This window comes from Ahaetulla prasina, chromosome 13 (genome assembly GCF_028640845.1).
Source record: "Ahaetulla prasina isolate Xishuangbanna chromosome 13, ASM2864084v1, whole genome shotgun sequence".
NCBI classification, from domain to species: Eukaryota; Metazoa; Chordata; class Lepidosauria; order Squamata; family Colubridae; genus Ahaetulla; species Ahaetulla prasina.
In genome coordinates, this window is record NC_080551.1 from 2,732,000 (window position 1) to 2,749,830 (window position 17,831).

At 44.1% G+C, this 17,831-nt stretch overlaps 1 protein-coding gene across 9 annotated transcripts in view; it reads right to left on the bottom strand.

Annotated features, from left to right (window-relative positions):
• The window catches only part of MAP2K5 (mitogen-activated protein kinase kinase 5), a 197,670-nt gene that overhangs the window by 161,347 nt on the left and 18,492 nt on the right, over positions 1-17,831 (bottom strand). For all 9 annotated transcript variants that reach the window (XR_009152052.1, XM_058156774.1, XM_058156775.1 and 6 more), the window contains 3 exons: positions 7,760-7,829; positions 1,067-1,107; positions 162-229 (listed from right to left, as the gene is read on the bottom strand). Coding sequence is in view for 8 of the 9 variants with exons in the window: in XM_058156774.1 (XP_058012757.1) it covers positions 162-229; positions 1,067-1,107; positions 7,760-7,829 (179 nt within the window). In the remaining variant the exon portion in view is untranslated. The remainder of the gene's footprint in view (positions 1-161; positions 230-1,066; positions 1,108-7,759; positions 7,830-17,831) is intronic.

The window sequence follows — 17,831 nt, forward strand, 5'->3', positions numbered from 1 at the left end:
TGCTGAAAACTACTCAACTAAATTCCCCCCAAGTATTCCCACCTTTCCCCGTTTGCTTCTGTTAATTACTATGCAAAAATCACTTCTGGGGCTGTGCCTTAATAAAGCGCAAGCGTGCTTCCCCCCCCCCACCCGCACACACCCCACCGCCCACCTCTTACCTATGGCTTGGAAGGGAGTCTGGGATGGCCGCACTGCTATTGTTAGCAGACCCTGCTCGCGTATTTACCTGCGGGAAGGAAAAGAATCTTTATCCGTACTTTTTATTCAGAGGACGTGGTTCTAATTAACCTGTAATTTGCCATGAATTTCCTATTTCACTAGGAAGGTTAATTAGCTGGTTGCCCATGGTAGAAATCCAGCCTGTATGTAGGTTACCACATTGTGTTATTGAGGAACCCTGTTCTTTTATTCACTCTGCATTTGAAATGCTTGGTTAGGTAATGCAATCAGGAGCTGGCACACAATACGGCTTTCATTCCGTCTCTATTAAATACATCTCTTCCTTCCCTCCCTGGCCCATCACCTTTTTTTGCACGAATATATCAATTACCTCTCTCTAATGTCACTGAAAAGATGGAGGCACCATCCTGCACACCGTACGGAATTCCTAATTCAACCCATGAACCACCAACCACCTTTGCAGGTAGGAGGGCTGATCGAAGGACAGGTAACCCTAATCTTACAGCTGCCCTTAGGCAGGTAGGCATCTCCATTCGTGCCGCCTTTTGTCTTTGCTTAGGGGTAGTTTGGGTGGCCCAAGAGGAGCGTTTCTGCAGATCAAAAGGGGACAGCAGGCCAAGCGATTGCCCAGCACCTTCAAGGCTGATCTAAGAAACGGGTTCACAAAACCCAGGAAAGAAACAATGCCTCTCCAGGCACAAGACAGACCAGCGGAGCTCGCGCCCAGGAAGGATCTGTCCTCTGCTGCAGTTTGTAAATATATATATATATATCTGCTTGTCAAGGCTGAGAAAGTGCAGTTTTTTTATCTGACATTTCAATAAATGGAACACAGCATTGCAAATCCATCTACGTTTACGGAAACAATTATTGAAATTCCTACCTTCAGGCCATGTATGTTCCTCTTCCCAGGAGGCTTGCAAGCTGAAACAGTAATTGACTAAATTGTAGAATACATCAGCACCATTTACAAATTTCTTCAAAATGAAATCTTTTCTTTTTTGTAATGAGAGCGATGCAGAAATTAGTGGAGAGAAAGGATCGAAAGGCATCTCCCAGGGCTCTCAGCAGAGATGCTAAAATGGGATCTCTGGACCTGTAGGAGCGTATTTTTTTTAAAACCAACAAATCAAAACCTCAACTTATTTATATCTTAAAAGATATCAAAATGGAAGCCATGAAGAGGATCTCCTGCTCCAACTCCCAGTAACTGCACTCTCTCTCTGTGTGTGTGTGTGTGTGTTTCTTTTGCCCCCTTCTTTTTACAATATTTCATCTTCGCATGTTTTCTGGTGACCCTGTATGGGGGTGGGCAGGTTAACACAGCCGCTGTAGGTTGGGTGTTTAATACAAGAGACCCCATGTGCTCAGCACCCCAAAGAACAATGACCTGCATTCTGTGTTACCATAAAGAAATCTTCTCTGGTTTTTATGTGGGAAAAGAGAAGCTGGGCATTAAAAGTAGCATTGAGGACATCAGGAATCAGATACAGTATAAACTAAGCTGCTCTTTCTTCATAGCTACGTGGACAGATCTATTGTCCGGCGGTTCTCACAGGCTTCAAGATGAAGTGGAGCCAAAGGAAGAACTACATTTCCTTAACGCCCCTGGAACTCCGCTGCCCCTTTCCAGCCCAATGGAGTGTTCGGGCAAATGTTAAAGCCACAAAGGCTCGGAGCTATATGTTACGGACAGTTCCCATTTTAAAACTACAGCGCCCTACAAATAGTATGTTAAAGGGCCTGTCAATTTTGATTGATTGTCTGGGAAAGGATGGATTTGATTTCCCCCCTTTCTCTCCCCCTTCTTGGGAAATACACGCATTTCACTCATGGTTATGACAGCAGGAAACAGAGCCATTTATTAGTCAAGAGGACACAGATGATAGTTATTAAACACAGCAGTCAGGACAGGCCCCGTGCAATTTAAACTACATTAAACATTGCTTGCATATCCTTAAATAAGAGATGCTGGCTTGCTAGTTTGTGGACGGAAGGAACGAAAGAGTGGGAATGAAAAATAGGAATATCATCCGATGGCAAATGAAAAATAAAAACAATAAGCTATTCCTAATTCGGGGCAAGGAGGCAGTGTGATGGCTCAGTGGTTAAGACTCTGGGCTTGTCAGCTGGAAAGCCAGCAACCCAGGTTTGAGACCTGAGCTCCATGCAACGGGATGAGCCCCCGTCCCCATCCCAGCTCCTGCCAACCTAGCAGTTTGAAAGCAGGCAAATGCGAGTAGATAAAAAGGTAACACTGGGAAGGTAACAGTGCTCCGTGATATCATGCTGGACCCATGACCTTGGAAATGTCTTCGGGCAACGCTGCCTCAAGACTCCTTGAAACAGATATGAGCACCGTCCCCTACAGTCAGCAATGACTAGCAGAGTAAAATTTGCGGGGTCTCCCTTAATTTGGGGCTAGGGTGGCAGAAATGCTGTGATTATGTTTATTTCTTTGGGTGCATGAATAAAAGAGGACCTACAGTGGCTACAAATGTGATCGCTTATGGAACTAAGCCACAAATTGAAGCTACAAGGATCCAAGAAATGCAAAATGAGCTGGCTTTTTGAAATGTAGAGTGCTAAATTAAATAAAATTAAATTAAATAAAAATTAGAGCAATTGGTTGCTTAACTTAGGATCAAATTATGTGAACAATCAGATTTATCTATGGCAGTGTTTCTCAACCTTGGCCTCTTTAAATGTGAGGACTTCAACTCCCAGAATTTCCTTGCTTGTTGACATTCACCCTCCTTAAAGTGGCCAAGGCTGAGAAACACTGATCCATGCAACTACCCACTTTACATTAAGCTCTGCCTCAATAATCCCTGGAAATGTTTTATTTATTTATTTACCCATTTATAAAATTTATCAGCCGTCCATCTTATCATAATATTAATTCTGGGTGGCTTACAGACATAAAAATATGCCTACACTAAAACAATCAATTAAGACCAAGATTAAAATCTGGGACATGTTGGGGAGGTGGGAGTGGAATGGGTGGAGGTGGGATCTGTTGTTACTCAATCACCCAACTCCATTGGGGCCTCAGCAGTATCCCCATGAAGATCTGCTGGTTGGCACACACCTATGATCAATATCTGCTTAGTGCTGACCTGCAAACCTCTGGAATCCTTTTCTGTTCAGGTGTTTGTGCAAAAGCTGAAGATCTTCCTTTCTGTGCCACGTGTCCTCTAACACAGGGGTCTCCAACCTTGGCAACTTTAAGTCTTGTGGGCTTTGCTGGCTGAGGAACTCTGGGAGTTGAAGTCCACAAGTCTTAAAGTTGCCAAGGTTGGAGACCCCTGCTCTAACACACTTGCATGCATGAAAGCCCTTCCCCAATCTGCCCCTCCCATGCACTGGATAATATGCCGATTAGCGCTTCCCTTTTCTTTTTCATTGCTTAGGGAAAGTGTAGCCTTAAAAAAAGATTATTATTACTAACTGTAATACAGGAAGTCCTCGACTGCTATTGAACCCAAAAGCTCTGTTGCTAAGCCACCGAGTTGTGAAGTTAGTTTTTTGCCCCATTTTGCAACCTTCCTTGCCGTAGTTGTTAAGTAAATCACTGCAATTGTTAAGTTAGTAACACGGTTGTTAAGTGAATCTGGGTTCCCCGTTGACTTTGCTTGTCAGAAGGTTGCAAAAGGGGATCCTGTGTCCTGTCCCCCAGGACACTGCAACCATCATAAGTACATGCCAGTTGCCAAGTGTCCATATTTTGATCACGTGCAAGGGTTTTAAGTGTGATTAGGGCAAACTGGCCATTTTTTGAGCAGGTTGTGGGAATGCAATGCACATAATGAGGTATCTTGTCTTCAGCAAAGCATCTGACAAAGTGCCACATAGTATGCCAATTAGCAAACGGATTAAGTATGGCAGGACAACTGGGGAGATATGCAGCAGGCTTGAAAAATCACACTTATCCACAGTTCCCCCTGCAATTGGAGATGGCATTGAGTAGATTCCCCCTGCAACTGTCTCTATTCTTCAACAATTTCATTAAAGGTTTGGATGAAGAGCAGGAAGGATCTCCTCTGTTTACAGGTATCATAAAACCAGGTGGGACAGCCTTGGTAACTTTCAATGTTTTAAATTTCAGTTTTTATGATGTTGTAAGCCACCCAGTCGCTCAACAGTGAGGTGGGCTGAATATAAAACCAGTCAATCAGTCAAACAGCTAATAACCTAGAAGGCAGAAATGAAGCTTAAAACAATCTTACTAGATAAGAGAAGGAAGAGGGGGAAAAAAGATAAAATGAAAAGCAATGAAGATAAACACAAACTTTGCTTAAGAAACATACATTGAACATCAAGATATAGTTTGGGGATATCTGGATTAACAATAACGAAGATGAAAAGGATTTTGAAACTGCCGTTGACTGCAAGGTGAGGCAGAGTCAGCAGTGGGACATGGAAGGTAAAAAAGTGAATTGTAATTTGAGGCTGCATCAATGGAAGAAGAGTCCCAGTGCATGGAAAGTTTATATGTCTATGGAGATTCTCCGTCATCCAGATCCTCGTTGTCCCAAAGGTGCTTTTTCAAAAGGTAGCTGGGCTTCTTTGGTTTTTCCCTTTTTTAAAAAAATTTGCATTTATATCCCGCCCTTCTCCGAAGACTCAGGGTGGCTTACACTATGTCAAGCAATAGTCTTCATCCATTTGTATATTATATACCAAGTCAACTTATTGCCCCCAACAATCTGGGTCCTCATTTTACCTACCTTATAAAGGATGGAAGGCTGAGTCAACCTTGGGCCTGGTGGGACTAGAACCTGCAGTAATTGCAAGCAGCTGCTGTTAATAACAGGATGCATTAGCCTGTTGCGCCACCAGAGGCCCTAATACAGATAAACCTCCAAATGGCCTCCATGACTCTCACAGGGCTAACAACCAGATGACTGCAAGGAATATAAAGGCTTCCATTCTCCACTATTCAGTTAAAACTGAAGAAGATTCTTGGATGAGAAGCGAAATGTCTTCAAGGAAAAGCAAAGGAAGAAGTCCAGTTGCCTTTTGAAAAAGCACCTTTGGGATGGAAAATAATCAGGTCAGATCCCATTCAGAGAAATCGGTCTGGTTCAGAGAAGGGCAAAGAGAACATCCAAAAGGCCTGGAAGTTCAGAGACTAAGGCAACTGGCCAGAGGACGAGAAGGGAAGAGGGAATATGGTGCACTCCTGTCTAACGGCTGAAACCTTTTCTTTATGGTCTAGAGCAGGGGTCTCTAACCTTGGCAACTTTAAGCCTGGAGGACTTCAACTCCCACAATCCCCCAGCCAGCAGAGCTGGCTGGGGAATTCTGGGAGTTGAAGTCCTCCAGGCTTAAAGTTGCCAAGGTTAGAGACCCCTGCTCTAGAGGGTAAGACATGAAACAGTAGGTTCATCTTATAGGAAGGCCGATCCTAACAGACTTTTTGGAAAATCTTCCTAATAGGGAGAGCAGTATGAGGGTTTCCAAAAAAAGAAAAGGCAGAAGGCACTGTACTGGGAATGTCTGGATTTCTACAGCAGGGGTGTCAAACTCAAGGGTGCTTAGATCTGGCCCATGGGGCTGCACTGGAAACAGCCAAGGACTGGCCAGCAGTGCCTCTGCCAGCAAAAACGGAGCTTTCATTTTTGCTCCATTTTTGCTGGCAGAGGGTTGCAGGAGGCAGCTGCAGCCAAAAACAAGAATTCAAAAGCCCTGTCGTGTCCCACTCCTCCGCTGACAGCTGGGTCAGGGAAATCCGAATCAGGCTTGCCTCTGCAGCTCTGCCCAAAGTCCTAGCAAAGTCCTCAGAGCAGGCAGGAGACCAGTAAGTGACTTCAGCAAGATAAGTTTGACTTTTGCCTGACTCAGAGACTGCCAGAAAGTAGCTCCTTTATATAGGCCATGGGGTGTGGCACCATGACTCAGCACTCATTAAGGCCTGCCCCTCCCTTCCCTCTGTTGCCTCCGTCTCTCCAATCTTCTGATGCGAGGGTCACACCAATCAGCTGTTGGTAATAAACCCTCCTCAGGCTCACCTGCTGTGGAGGAGGGGGAGGGGTCTAGCTGCTCCGTTTGCCTGGGCATGGAGTCAGGGCTGGGGCAGGGAGATTCTCCTTCTGCAGTTTGTGTGGGCATGGAGCCAGGACTGGGACCGGGAGGCATACATTCCTCAGTGTGCGGGAGCAGGTAAGAAGGCCCCGGCTGCTCTGAGGGCGGGCAAGACACAACAAGCCCCTTTTCGATGGCAGAGCAATTGGCTGCCCCTGTCATAAGTGACGTTGAGCTGGCCATGCCCATCCTGCCCCCCCCCCCAATCAAACACAACCCTGGTGCAGCCCTCAATGAAATTGAGAGTCCAGAGCATTTGACCTGACCGTCTCAGTAATCCTTCCAAATCTGTGTTTAAGAAAAAGACTGGGGCACTCTGAGGAAACAGCAACCTTGTATGCACATGTGAGCCAGGCATGCTTGTATGCAAGAGGGAAACAGGGACGTTGACCTATTTCTGTTCTAAATACATCCTTTTTCAAGAGCGAATTCCATCTTCAAACTGCTGCCCTCTTTCTAACCCTGATCAGCTTGCTAGGAAACCTGTCGGTTGATTGCCCAATTCAAAATGGAGAGAGTTACAAGTAATGAAAAGTCTATAAAGTTTTAATTGGAAAGCTTGCAGCATGATTGTTTTATGCAGGGGAATAGTTTAGTTTTGAGGTATTTCAATTGATTTATTGCATGGAAATCTACTTGCATTTAATTTCAATCATCAAAAATTATGCTTCTGAGGAAAATATCTAAGTGCATGGAAAAAGTTACATAACATGCACACATATGCGTGGACAAATGATATCTCCAGATTTTACAATACTCCCATTTTTGCAATACTGGATCGCAAAAACCCGGCCCCTGACTACAGTTTGGAGACTATCCATGGCTTTGGCTTATCCCTTTGGGGGAGGTCTGTGCTTACAGCCACAGTGAACTTTTAAACTTTCCACATGCTGGAATATTTGCAGATCCCTCGCATCCTGGACATAAACTGTTTCAACTCCTACCCTCAAAACGACGCTATAGAGCACTGCACACCAGAACAACTAGACACAAGAACAGTTTTTTCCCGAAGGCCATCACTCTGCTAAACAAATAATTCCCTCAACACTGTCAGACTATTTACTGAATCTGCACTACTATTAATCGTTTCATAGTTCCCATCACCAATCTCTTTCCACTTATGACTGTATGACTATAACTTGTTGCTGGCAATCCTTATGATTTATATTGATATATTGATCATCAATTGTGTTGTAAATGTTGTACCTTGATGAACGTATCTTTTCTTTTATGTACACTGAGAGCATATGCACCAAGACAAATTCCTTGTGTGTCCAATCACACTTGGCCAATAAAATTCTATTCTGTGCGGTGCAAACTATAATTTCTGTTATCCTGGTTTGCTTTGGAAAACAGCTGCAGCTACACTCAAAGAATAGATTTCTCAAGCCCAACTTAAGACCAAACGGTAGAATTATCTCTCTTTAAATCTCTAGAAAATAGAAGACCTGATGAACATTGGGAGGGGTTAAAAGCTGTGAAAATTTACCTCTTGGGTAGATCTGCAGGGGTACGATCAACTGTCCATTTCCCTGTTGCTCCATTACAGTTGCGTAATACTGAAAAAAACAGATCAGAATGGCAATCAAGTTTGCATATTGTGTTCAATTCCACAATAGCCATATTAGAGGCAAACAAATCAACACAGGCTTGAAAAATTGGCTTTTAACCATTTATCTGCTGTTCGACACTCTCACCAGATCTTACCTGCAGACCTCCCTCATACGTCGGTCATGCACGCAATGTATCACAACTTTCACTTCCCTTCTTCTGTATTTGTCTGCCTTCAAAAGAGTTACCAATATGGTGACTTGGCCCCAAAATAGCAAACTCTGGACTCCAAGTAGCTCTCTTCTCTGGTGATTGCCTGTGCTGTGAAATATCTCTGCTCAGCCAGGCTTTCTTAGCCTGTAGTTCCTCCAACCCAAACAGGTACTTTAAATCTGCTCAGTCCACAGGCAAATAAATATTTGTTCTGAGTTATGCTGGATAACCAACCACCTGACTGACTTTGGTTAGAGAAACAAAGGCTCAATAAAGAACACCCAAATCCGATTCAGACCATCAGTTGTAGGATGATGTGCCCTTCGGGTGAACCCTTCCATATCCCAACAGAAATGTAGAAATGCACATCCAACAATCCTTGGCCTTTGGCCAAAGAGCTTAAAGTGTCAACGGCAGTTCCTTCTGAAAATCTGAGCCAGGAAATACTGTCCAGTACACTGCTAAGCCAAGAGCAATTTGAGATAAAAGTTATGGGGGGCAATTAGGCCAGGATGACTGACAAAAAGAAAGAAAGAAAAAAGAATAGAACCCAAAGTTAAATGTAGAAACTGTTAGGGAATATCTGGCTCTTGAATTGCCTCTGGGTGGAACTGACGCATAGCAATAGGCTAGGATACTTCTTGGAATCGACCACCTAAGTCTTCCTGAGTTCCTGCATGTCATCTTGTGGCTGGTCTTGACAGTCTTGGGGAAGGATTCCATGCCTTGGGAGAGGATTTTGCTGCACCCCATCAGTTCATTGTCTTTGGGGCAACCATGAGCCACTCCCATGTAAACACGGCTCTAACACATAGTGCGGATACCTAGTTGACCCAATCTTCATTTTGCAGATTGAGGACACTGAACACTGTACACCTGTGGGCCAGGGTGCCTTAGTGACAGCGATTCATGGTTAATGACCATTGTCACAGCTTTGGGAGATAACCCATTATAGCTGATGAAATATGCAGTGCCTACATTGCTGATGGGATAATCCCATCATGGCAGCATAACACTAGTGTGTTAAACTTAATATTAAGGTTACAGCACAAGTTGCCAACAGGGTTCTGGGCTCAATTCAAAGTGCTACGAATGGCAACAAACCCCGATATAGCCCAGCACTGAATTACATCAGGGAACACCTTGCCCAGGTTGGTCTATGCATCAGAGTAGAGATAGCAGGGACATGGATCAGATAGTAGAACCACCTGCCTCCAGGTAAAGCTGTTAGAAAGCCAACACAGTTCTGGGCTGCATAAACAGAGGATAGAATCAAGATCACGTGAAGTGTTAGTACCACTTTATAATGCCTTGGTAAGGCCACACTTGGAATATTGCATCCAGTTTTGGTCGCCACGATGTAAAAAGATGTTGAGACTCTAGAAAGAGTGCAGAGAAGAGCAACAAAGATGATTAGGGACTGGAGGCTAAAACATATGAAGAACGGTTGCAGGAACTGGGTATGTCTAGTTTAACAAAAGAAGGACTAGGGAGACATGATAGCTGTGTTCCAATATCTCAGGGCTGCCACAAAGAAGAGGGGGTCGGGCTGTTCTCCAAAGCACCTGAGGGTAGAACAAGAAGCAATGGGTGGAAACTGATCAAAGAAAGAAGCAACTTAGAACTAAGGAGAAATTTCCTGACAGTTAGTATAATTAATAAGTGGAACGACTTGCCTTCAGAAGTTGTGGATGCTCCAACACTGGAAATTTTTAAGAAAATGTTGGATAACCATTTAGATATGAGCCAGCAGTGCAGCAGCTGTTAAAACTACATATTCTACTGTGCTTTTAAGCAGGATTGAATGTTCCTCTCCACTATTAATTTTATGTTTGTTTTTTCTTTTCATTCTTTACTTTGATTCTGTTATATCCCACCCTGAATCCTAGGACTGGGGTATAGAAGACAAATGAGAAAATAAATGAAAATAACTGATAAGACTCACTTTCTCGGCAGTTTACTAGAAGGCTTAAAATAAGAATCAGAAAGTGGCTATGCTAACGTATAGAGTTTACAACCACAATTGACAGTTTTTGTTGCTAAATGAGACCTTTATTAAGTGAGTTTTGCCCCATTTTATGACTTTTCCTGCCACAGTTGTTAAATGAATCACAGCAGTTGTTAAGTTAGTAATACGGTTGTTAAGTGAATTTGATTTCCCCAAAGACTTGCTTGTCAGAAGGTCACAAAAGGTGATCATGTGACTCTGAGACACGGCAACTGTCATAAATAGGAGTCAGTCACCAAATGTCTGAATTCTGATCATGTGACTCTGAGACACGGCAACTGTCATAAATAGGAGTCAGTCACCAAATGTCTGAATTCTGATCATGTGACTCTGAGACACGGCAACTGTCATAAATAGGAGTCAGTCACCAAATGTCTGAATTCTGATCATGTGACTCTGAGACACGGCAACTGTCATAAATAGGAGTCAGTCACCAAATGTCTGAATTCTGATCATGTGACTCTGAGACACGGCAACTGTCATAAATAGGAGTCAGTCACCAAATGTCTGAATTCTGATCATGTGACTCTGAGACACGGCAACTGTCATAAATAGGAGTCAGTCACCAAATGTCTGAATTCTGATCATGTGACCATGGGGGTGATTCAATGGTTGTAAGTGTGAAAAACTGTCATAAGTCACTTTTTTCAGTGTTGTTGTAACTTTGAACAGTCATTAAGTGAACTGTGTAAGTCAAGGACTACCATCAGCACATTGATTTTCAAAGGAAAATAGTTCAGTTGCTGGAATTCTTGTAACCGTATCCCTTTCAACATACTAAATCTTGATAAAGAGGACTCTGAGAATCATGCATGGAAAATAAAAACTTTAGTTTGGCAGCTGCCAAGGACACTGACAAGCACTTTCGGTATCTCAGATTCACGGAGCATTTTGGTTAACTGCTATATCTTGTTACAATAGGCACACACACTCATACACACAAAGACACTTCCTACCTATAATCAACCAGGCCCTTAGTCAGAATTCCAGAAGGAGAAATAGAGTGGATATTTCCAGAACTTACACATCATGCATGCTTCTTTCACAATATATTAATATGGGGGAAGATGCCAATCCCAAATCACTATGAGATATTAATTTTATATATGTACAAATATGATACCACAAATCAGGCCAAAGCAAAAGCAAGATTCCCACCAATCATATGTAGAAACAAAGTGGAAGACAGAGTCACGTAGAAAGCAGTCCAGTTTGGGGCTAGTTCTAGATCAGAGAACCTCATTGATTCTTAACGGTGAAAGACCTCCAAGAGACAGATTGGAAAATCCAGCTGGGAAACATTGTGGAATTCTAGTAGTTTCCTGGAAGACTCTGTTGCATGGACCTTAAGAGATGAAGCCCAGCTGGTGGCAAAACTTCTCAATGGAATATATGTGGTACCTTGCTCAATAGTACTACCTGTGAGAAGGATCTTGGAGTCCTAGTGGATAACCATTTAGATATGAGCCAGCAGTGTGCAGCAGCTGTTAAAAAAGCCAACACAGTTCTGGGCTGCATAAACAGAGGGATAGAATCAAGATCACGTGAAGTGTTAATACCACTTTATAATGCCTTGGTAAGGTCACACTTGGAATATTGCATCCAGTTTTGGTCGCCACGATGTAAAAAAGATGTTGAGACTCTAGAAAGAGTGCAGAGAAGAGCAACAAAGATGATTAGGGACTGGAGGCTAAAACATATGAAGAACGGTTGCAGGAACTGGGTATGTCTAGTTTAACAAAAGAAGGACTAGGGAGACATGATAGCTGTGTTCCAATATCTCAGGGCTGCCACAAAGAAGAGGAGTCGGGCTGTTCTCCAAAGCACCTGAGGGTAGAACAAGAAGCAATGGGTGGAAACTGATCAAAGAAAGCAGTCCAGTTTGGGGCTAGTTCTAGATCAGAGAACCTCATTGATTCTTAACGGTGAAAGACCTCCAAGAGACAGATTGGAAAATCCAGCTGGGAAACATTGTGGAATTCTAGTAGTTTCTTGGAAGACTCTGTTGCATGGACCTTAAGAGATGAAGCCCAGCTGGTGGCAAAACTTCTCAATGGAATATATGTGGTACCTTGCTCAATAGTACTACCTGTGAGAAGGATCTTGGAGTCCTAGTGGATAACCATTTAGATATGAGCCAGCAGTGTGCAGCAGCTGTTAAAAAAGCCAACACAGTTCTGGGCTGCATAAACAGAGGGATAGAATCAAGATCACGTGAAGTGTTAGTACCACTTTATAATGCCTTGGTAAGGCCACACTTGGAATATTGCATCCAGTTTTGGTCGCCACGATGTAAAAAAGATGTTGAGACTCTAGAAAGAGTGCAGAGAAGAGCAACAAAGATGATTAGGGGACTGGAGGCTAAAACATATGAAGAACGGTTGCAGGAACTGGGTATGTCTAGTTTAACAAAAAGAAGGACTAGGGGAGACATGATAGCTGTGTTCCAATATCTCAGGGGCTGCCACAAAGAAGAGGGAGTCGGGCTGTTCTCCAAAGCACCTGAGGGTAGAACAAGAAGCAATGGGTGGAAACTGATCAAAGAAAGAAGCAACTTAGAACTAAGGAGAAATTTCCTGACAGTTAGAACAATTAATAAGTGGAACGACTTGCCTTCAGAAGTTGTGAATGCTCCAACACTGGAAATTTTTAAGAAAATGTTGGATAACCATCTGACTGAGATGGTGTAGTGTTTCCTGCCTGGGCAGGGGGTTGGACTAGAAGGCCTCCAAGGTCCCTTCCAACTCTGATGTTATGTTATGTTATGTTAATATCCGTGTAGGCAAAACATGTGACTGACCTTATTAATTATTTTGTCAAAGGTTCTTTAACTGCACCGAAAGCAAGTCTGTCCGACTTTGGCAACTTTTAAGATTGTGGACTTTCACTCCCCAGCCAGCACGGCTATCTGGGGAATTCTGGGAGTTGAAGTCCACAAGTCTTAAAAGTTGCCAAGGTTGGACGTCCCTGATCTTAAAGACAAGAGAACTAAATGAACTTTCAGCTTGATCTTGCAAGACAATCCTTCCTTCTAAATAAGGCAAGAAACTGTGATTTGACCCCACTGAGTCCCGTGTATCTCGATCTGCAGAACTCTGCTTCTCTTCTCCTCTAGCATCAGCCTGGAGACACAAAACCAGCTGAAAACACGACATCAAAGCCAGAGTTTCAGCTTCAGAAGCAGATTCTTATACGACTCTGACTCATTTTCCTGGGACTGACTCCAGAGAGGCTCTGAGTAGCTTTCGCTCTTTGTTTCTTTAAAAATAATAATAATAATAATAAAAAAAAGGAATGGCCTTCTCCATTACTCAAACGGAGATGACAAGTAAATGAAATATCAATCATGTCAGCTGTCAACCTTCTGGGACAGCAATAACTGTTAACAAGTAGTCTGGAAAAATGGTCCAAAAATGATTTGTCCTCCACATCTCGGCACTTGGGGTTGCCATGGAAAGTTAAGATGCCAGGGGCTATTTGGAACACTCTTCAGGTATTCTTTTTAATGGAAAATTTGCCAGTTATTGATCCAAAACGTGTTCCCTTTGCTTCCAGATGGCTGCAAGCAACTTTCCAATCAGTGGCTGTCAAAAAAATTACTGCCTTTTTATACCCATAGAAGACAACAACTGTAGACTAGCTCTGGGTTCACTTAAATGGCTCCTTTTTAATTAACCAAGAGTAAGGCTGGGAAGCCATTTGGATTATTTCTCAATGAATAAAATATGCAATTAATAAATCACAGCGTCCACCTCACTAAATTAAGTGTTTAGTACAGGGGTCTGCAACCTTAAACACTCAAAGAGCCATTTGGACCCATTTCCCACAGCAAAGATAACACCGGGAGCCATAAAACCTGGATGGGCGTGGCCAACTCGACGTCACTCACTCCCACCCAGTCACAGGACACCCCCCTAGCCACGTTTACCCAGGTTTTGTGGCTCCTGGTATTTTCTGTGGGAAACAGATCTCTCTCTCGATCTCTCTCTTTCTGTCTTTCTCTCTCTCTTTCTCTCTCTCTCTGTTTCTCCCTCTCATGTCCAACCCTCCCTCCCTTCCCCCCCCCTCTCTCTCTTGTGTGTGTTCCCTCTTGAACCATTTCCAAAAAACAGGCGAGGGTTGGTGGGGTTTTTTTGGGGTGATGTTGTTCTTTCTTCTTCTTTGGGTGCTTTTTACCGTATTTAAATCAAGAGTCATTTCAGGTTCCCAGATAAATGAAGCTCTTTCGTCCCCCTGCTGTGGCTCCCTGTGGGCTGAGCCCACCACTGCCTGGCCACGGCCCACGCCCTCCCCTCCCAGTCACTCCTCACCTGGCCTGAGAAGGGAAGGGTGACGGCGGGTGATGGAGACTCGCTCCATATTCCAGAGTGGGAGCGAAGCACCCCTGTTGTTGCCGTATCTCGCAGGCGCTTCTTCCGGCCCTTGTTGGTGCTGCGTGCACCTTGGGCTCCATCCCCCACCGTCCCCCTTACCTTCTCGGGCCAGGTGAAGAGTGACTGGAAGGGGAGTGCAAGGGGTGGGGCCAGCCAGTGGTGGGTCAGCTGACAGGTAGCCACAGCAGGGGGACGAAAGAGCCGCACATGGCTCTGGAGCCGCAGGTTGCAGACACCCAGTTTAGTACCCTAGTGCTGGTGGGAAAGTTTAGAAGTAATTCAAGGGGGAAAAGGTTTCAGTGAAAACAGCCATCTCTGACGACGACGGGACTCCTGAATGACAACCTATCAGTCATTTTTCAATTAAAAACTGACACTGAACTTCATCTCTATAGTACTTTGCATCAATGATAAGACAGCAACCTTCTAGGAACTATTTCATTCAGTCTGAAAACTCTTTAAGGAAACCTATATTTCTTCCTATTTCAGATTACAACTTCTGAACGTGCATCCTGGTTTCATACCGCCTATAACTGATCCCACATGAAAACTGAGAGCCAGTTTGGTCTAAGTCAGGGGGGTCCAACTCAAATTTCATTGAGGGCCGCCTCAGGGTTCTGTTTGACCTCGGAGGGCCGGGGGGGGCAAGGTCGGGGGGAGGGCCATGGGCATGACACGGGACCGTACTTCCACACACATGGTTTCATACACTTATAAAAATAGAGGCGTACATTTTGTTTTTGTTTTTTTTAATACTTACTTTATCTACTTGATCACACTATGAGAGAGATCAAGAAACTGACTCTATAGGAAGACAAAAACTATAAATTATTGACATAGGCTATAGCCCAGGGATCTCCAACCTTGGCAGCTTTAAGCCTGGTGGACTTCAACTCCCAGAATTCCCCAGCCAGCTTTGCATTCTGGGAGTTGAAGTCCACCAGGCTTAAAGCTGCCAAGGTTGGAGACCCCTCGGCTATAGTAGCAGAATCCTGCAAGCCTGAAAGGTAAAATATTTTATCGTTCCTCCCTTTTATAACCTGAGTCAAGGATGGCCTCCTGGAGCATTGTGGAGGCCCCGTTTTGGGCCTGGACGGCCTCCTGCAGCACTCTGGCAGCCAAACGGGTCGCGGGGTCGCAAGTGCGACCCCCTGCACCCCATTTTTGCTAGCAGTAGCACTGTGGGCCAGACTTTTGCTATTTCCAGGCCGGCCCTGCAGAGCAGATCTAAGTACCCCACAGGCTGGATTGTGAGTTACATCTTTTGCAGCAGTCATTAAGTGAATGCAGCAGTTGTTAAGCAGACCCATTGACTGCAATGAATGTTTTTTGCCAGAAACCAGAAGTTTACACTGATTTCCAGCAAAAATATATTGTAAATTGCAATATTTGCAGGACACTGCAAATGGCTATTACTGTGGCCGAGCACCCAAAATGTAATCATGTGACTACAGGTGGAACTTCAAATCCAGATTGTAAGTACCTTTCAGAGGGTCTGTCATAAATCTGAACAGTCACTAAGCAGCCGATCGTAAGTCAAGGATGTTGCAAAGCAAAACTGAGAAAAAACTTGATACAAATTAAAATTAATTAAATATTTTTCCAGGAATAGTCAGTTGGATGCTTTGAAGAGCTCTTGGAGAAAAACATGAAGACCTCAGAAATGTAGAGGCGGTGCACAGATGCCAAGCTGCGAAATGTAGCTGACAAATGAAAATATTCTCTTCCAGATCATATCCATGCACCTCAGTGGTGGGATTCAGCCAGTTCGCACCCCTTCGGGAGAACCGGTTGTTAACTTTCTGAGCAGTTTGGCAAACTGGTTGTTGGAAGAAATCATTAGGGCAGAGAAGCAGTTGTTAAATTGCTTGAATCCCACCACTGATGCACCTCTCCGCACAGATACAGAGAAACAAACACAATCAAACTTATTTTGCTGTTGTGGGACAGCTAAACAATTATTAAGATACATTTCCAAATACTTCTGACATTTGATTTCATGAAAGTGAAGACTTTAGTTTTGAGTATGCATCTTCCTGGATATATTTCTTTTTCTCTAAACATTTAAACATTTTCAAACGCTATAAAATGAGTATAGTAAGTGTCACACAGTAAAACTACCACACCAATTCTTAATTAAAAGGAAATAACTGCAGCAAGATGGATCCAGGTATCAGTTTGTCTGAAATCAATCCCCAAAACACAGCTAGTCCTCGATTTACAATTCATTTAGTGACTGTTCAAAATTACGATGGCACTGAAAAAAGTGACTTATGACCATTTTTCACACTTAACGACTGTTGCACCATTCCCATGATCAAAATTCAGACGCTTGGCAACTGACTCATACTTATGACGATCGTAGCGTCCAGGGGTCACGTGATTCCCTTTTGCGACTTTCTCACAAGGAAAGTCAATGGGGAAACCAGGTTCACTTAACAACCATGCTAAGAATTGTTAAGAACTGTGGCAAGAAAGGGCATAAAATGGGGCAAAAGTCACTTAACAAATATTTCACTTAGCAACAGAAATTTGGGGCTCAATTGTAGCCGTAAGTCAAGACTCCCTGTATACATTTTCAGGCTGGAGTAGGACTGCCCAGGGGAAGAGTAAGATAAAGGTAAAGGTTCCCCTCGCACATATGTGCTAGTCGTTGCCGACTCTAGGGGGTGATGCTCATCTCCGTTTCAAAGCCGAAGAGCCAGCACTGTCCGAAGACGTCTCCGTGGTCATGTGGCCAGCATGACTCAACGCCAAAGGTGCACGGAACACTCTTACCTTCCCACCAAAGGTGGTCCCTATTTTTTCTACTCGCATTTTTATGTGCTTTCGAACTGCTACGTTGGCAGAAGCTGGGACAAGTAACGGGAGCTCACTCCGTTGCATGGCAGCACTCGGGATTCGAACCGCTGAACTGCCGACCTTTCGATCGACAAGCTCAGCATTTTAGCCCCTGAGCCACCGTATCCCCATAGGAGAAGAGGCGATCCTAGATCAGAAAGGAACTGTCATGTCCCACTCCTCCGCTGACGGCCAGGTCAGGGAAATCCGAATCAGGCGTGCCTCTGCAGTTCTGCCAAAGTCCTAGCAAAGTTCTCAAGGCAGGCAGGAGACCAGAAAGTGATTTCAGCAAGATAAGGTAGACGTTGCCTGACTCAGAGGAATGCGAAAAAGCAGATCCTTTATATAGGCCATGGGGTGTGGCTCCATGACTCAGCACTTATCCAGGCCTGCCCCTCCCTTCCTTCTGTTGACGCCGCCTATCAATTCTCCTAAAGCGAGGGTCACTCCAGTCTGCAGCTGTTGGTAATTGACCTTCCTCAGGCTCACATGCTGTGGGGGAGGGGGAGGGGTCTAGTTGCTCCGTTTGCCTGGGCATGAAGCCAGGGCTGGGGGCTGGAGGCACTTCTTCTTCG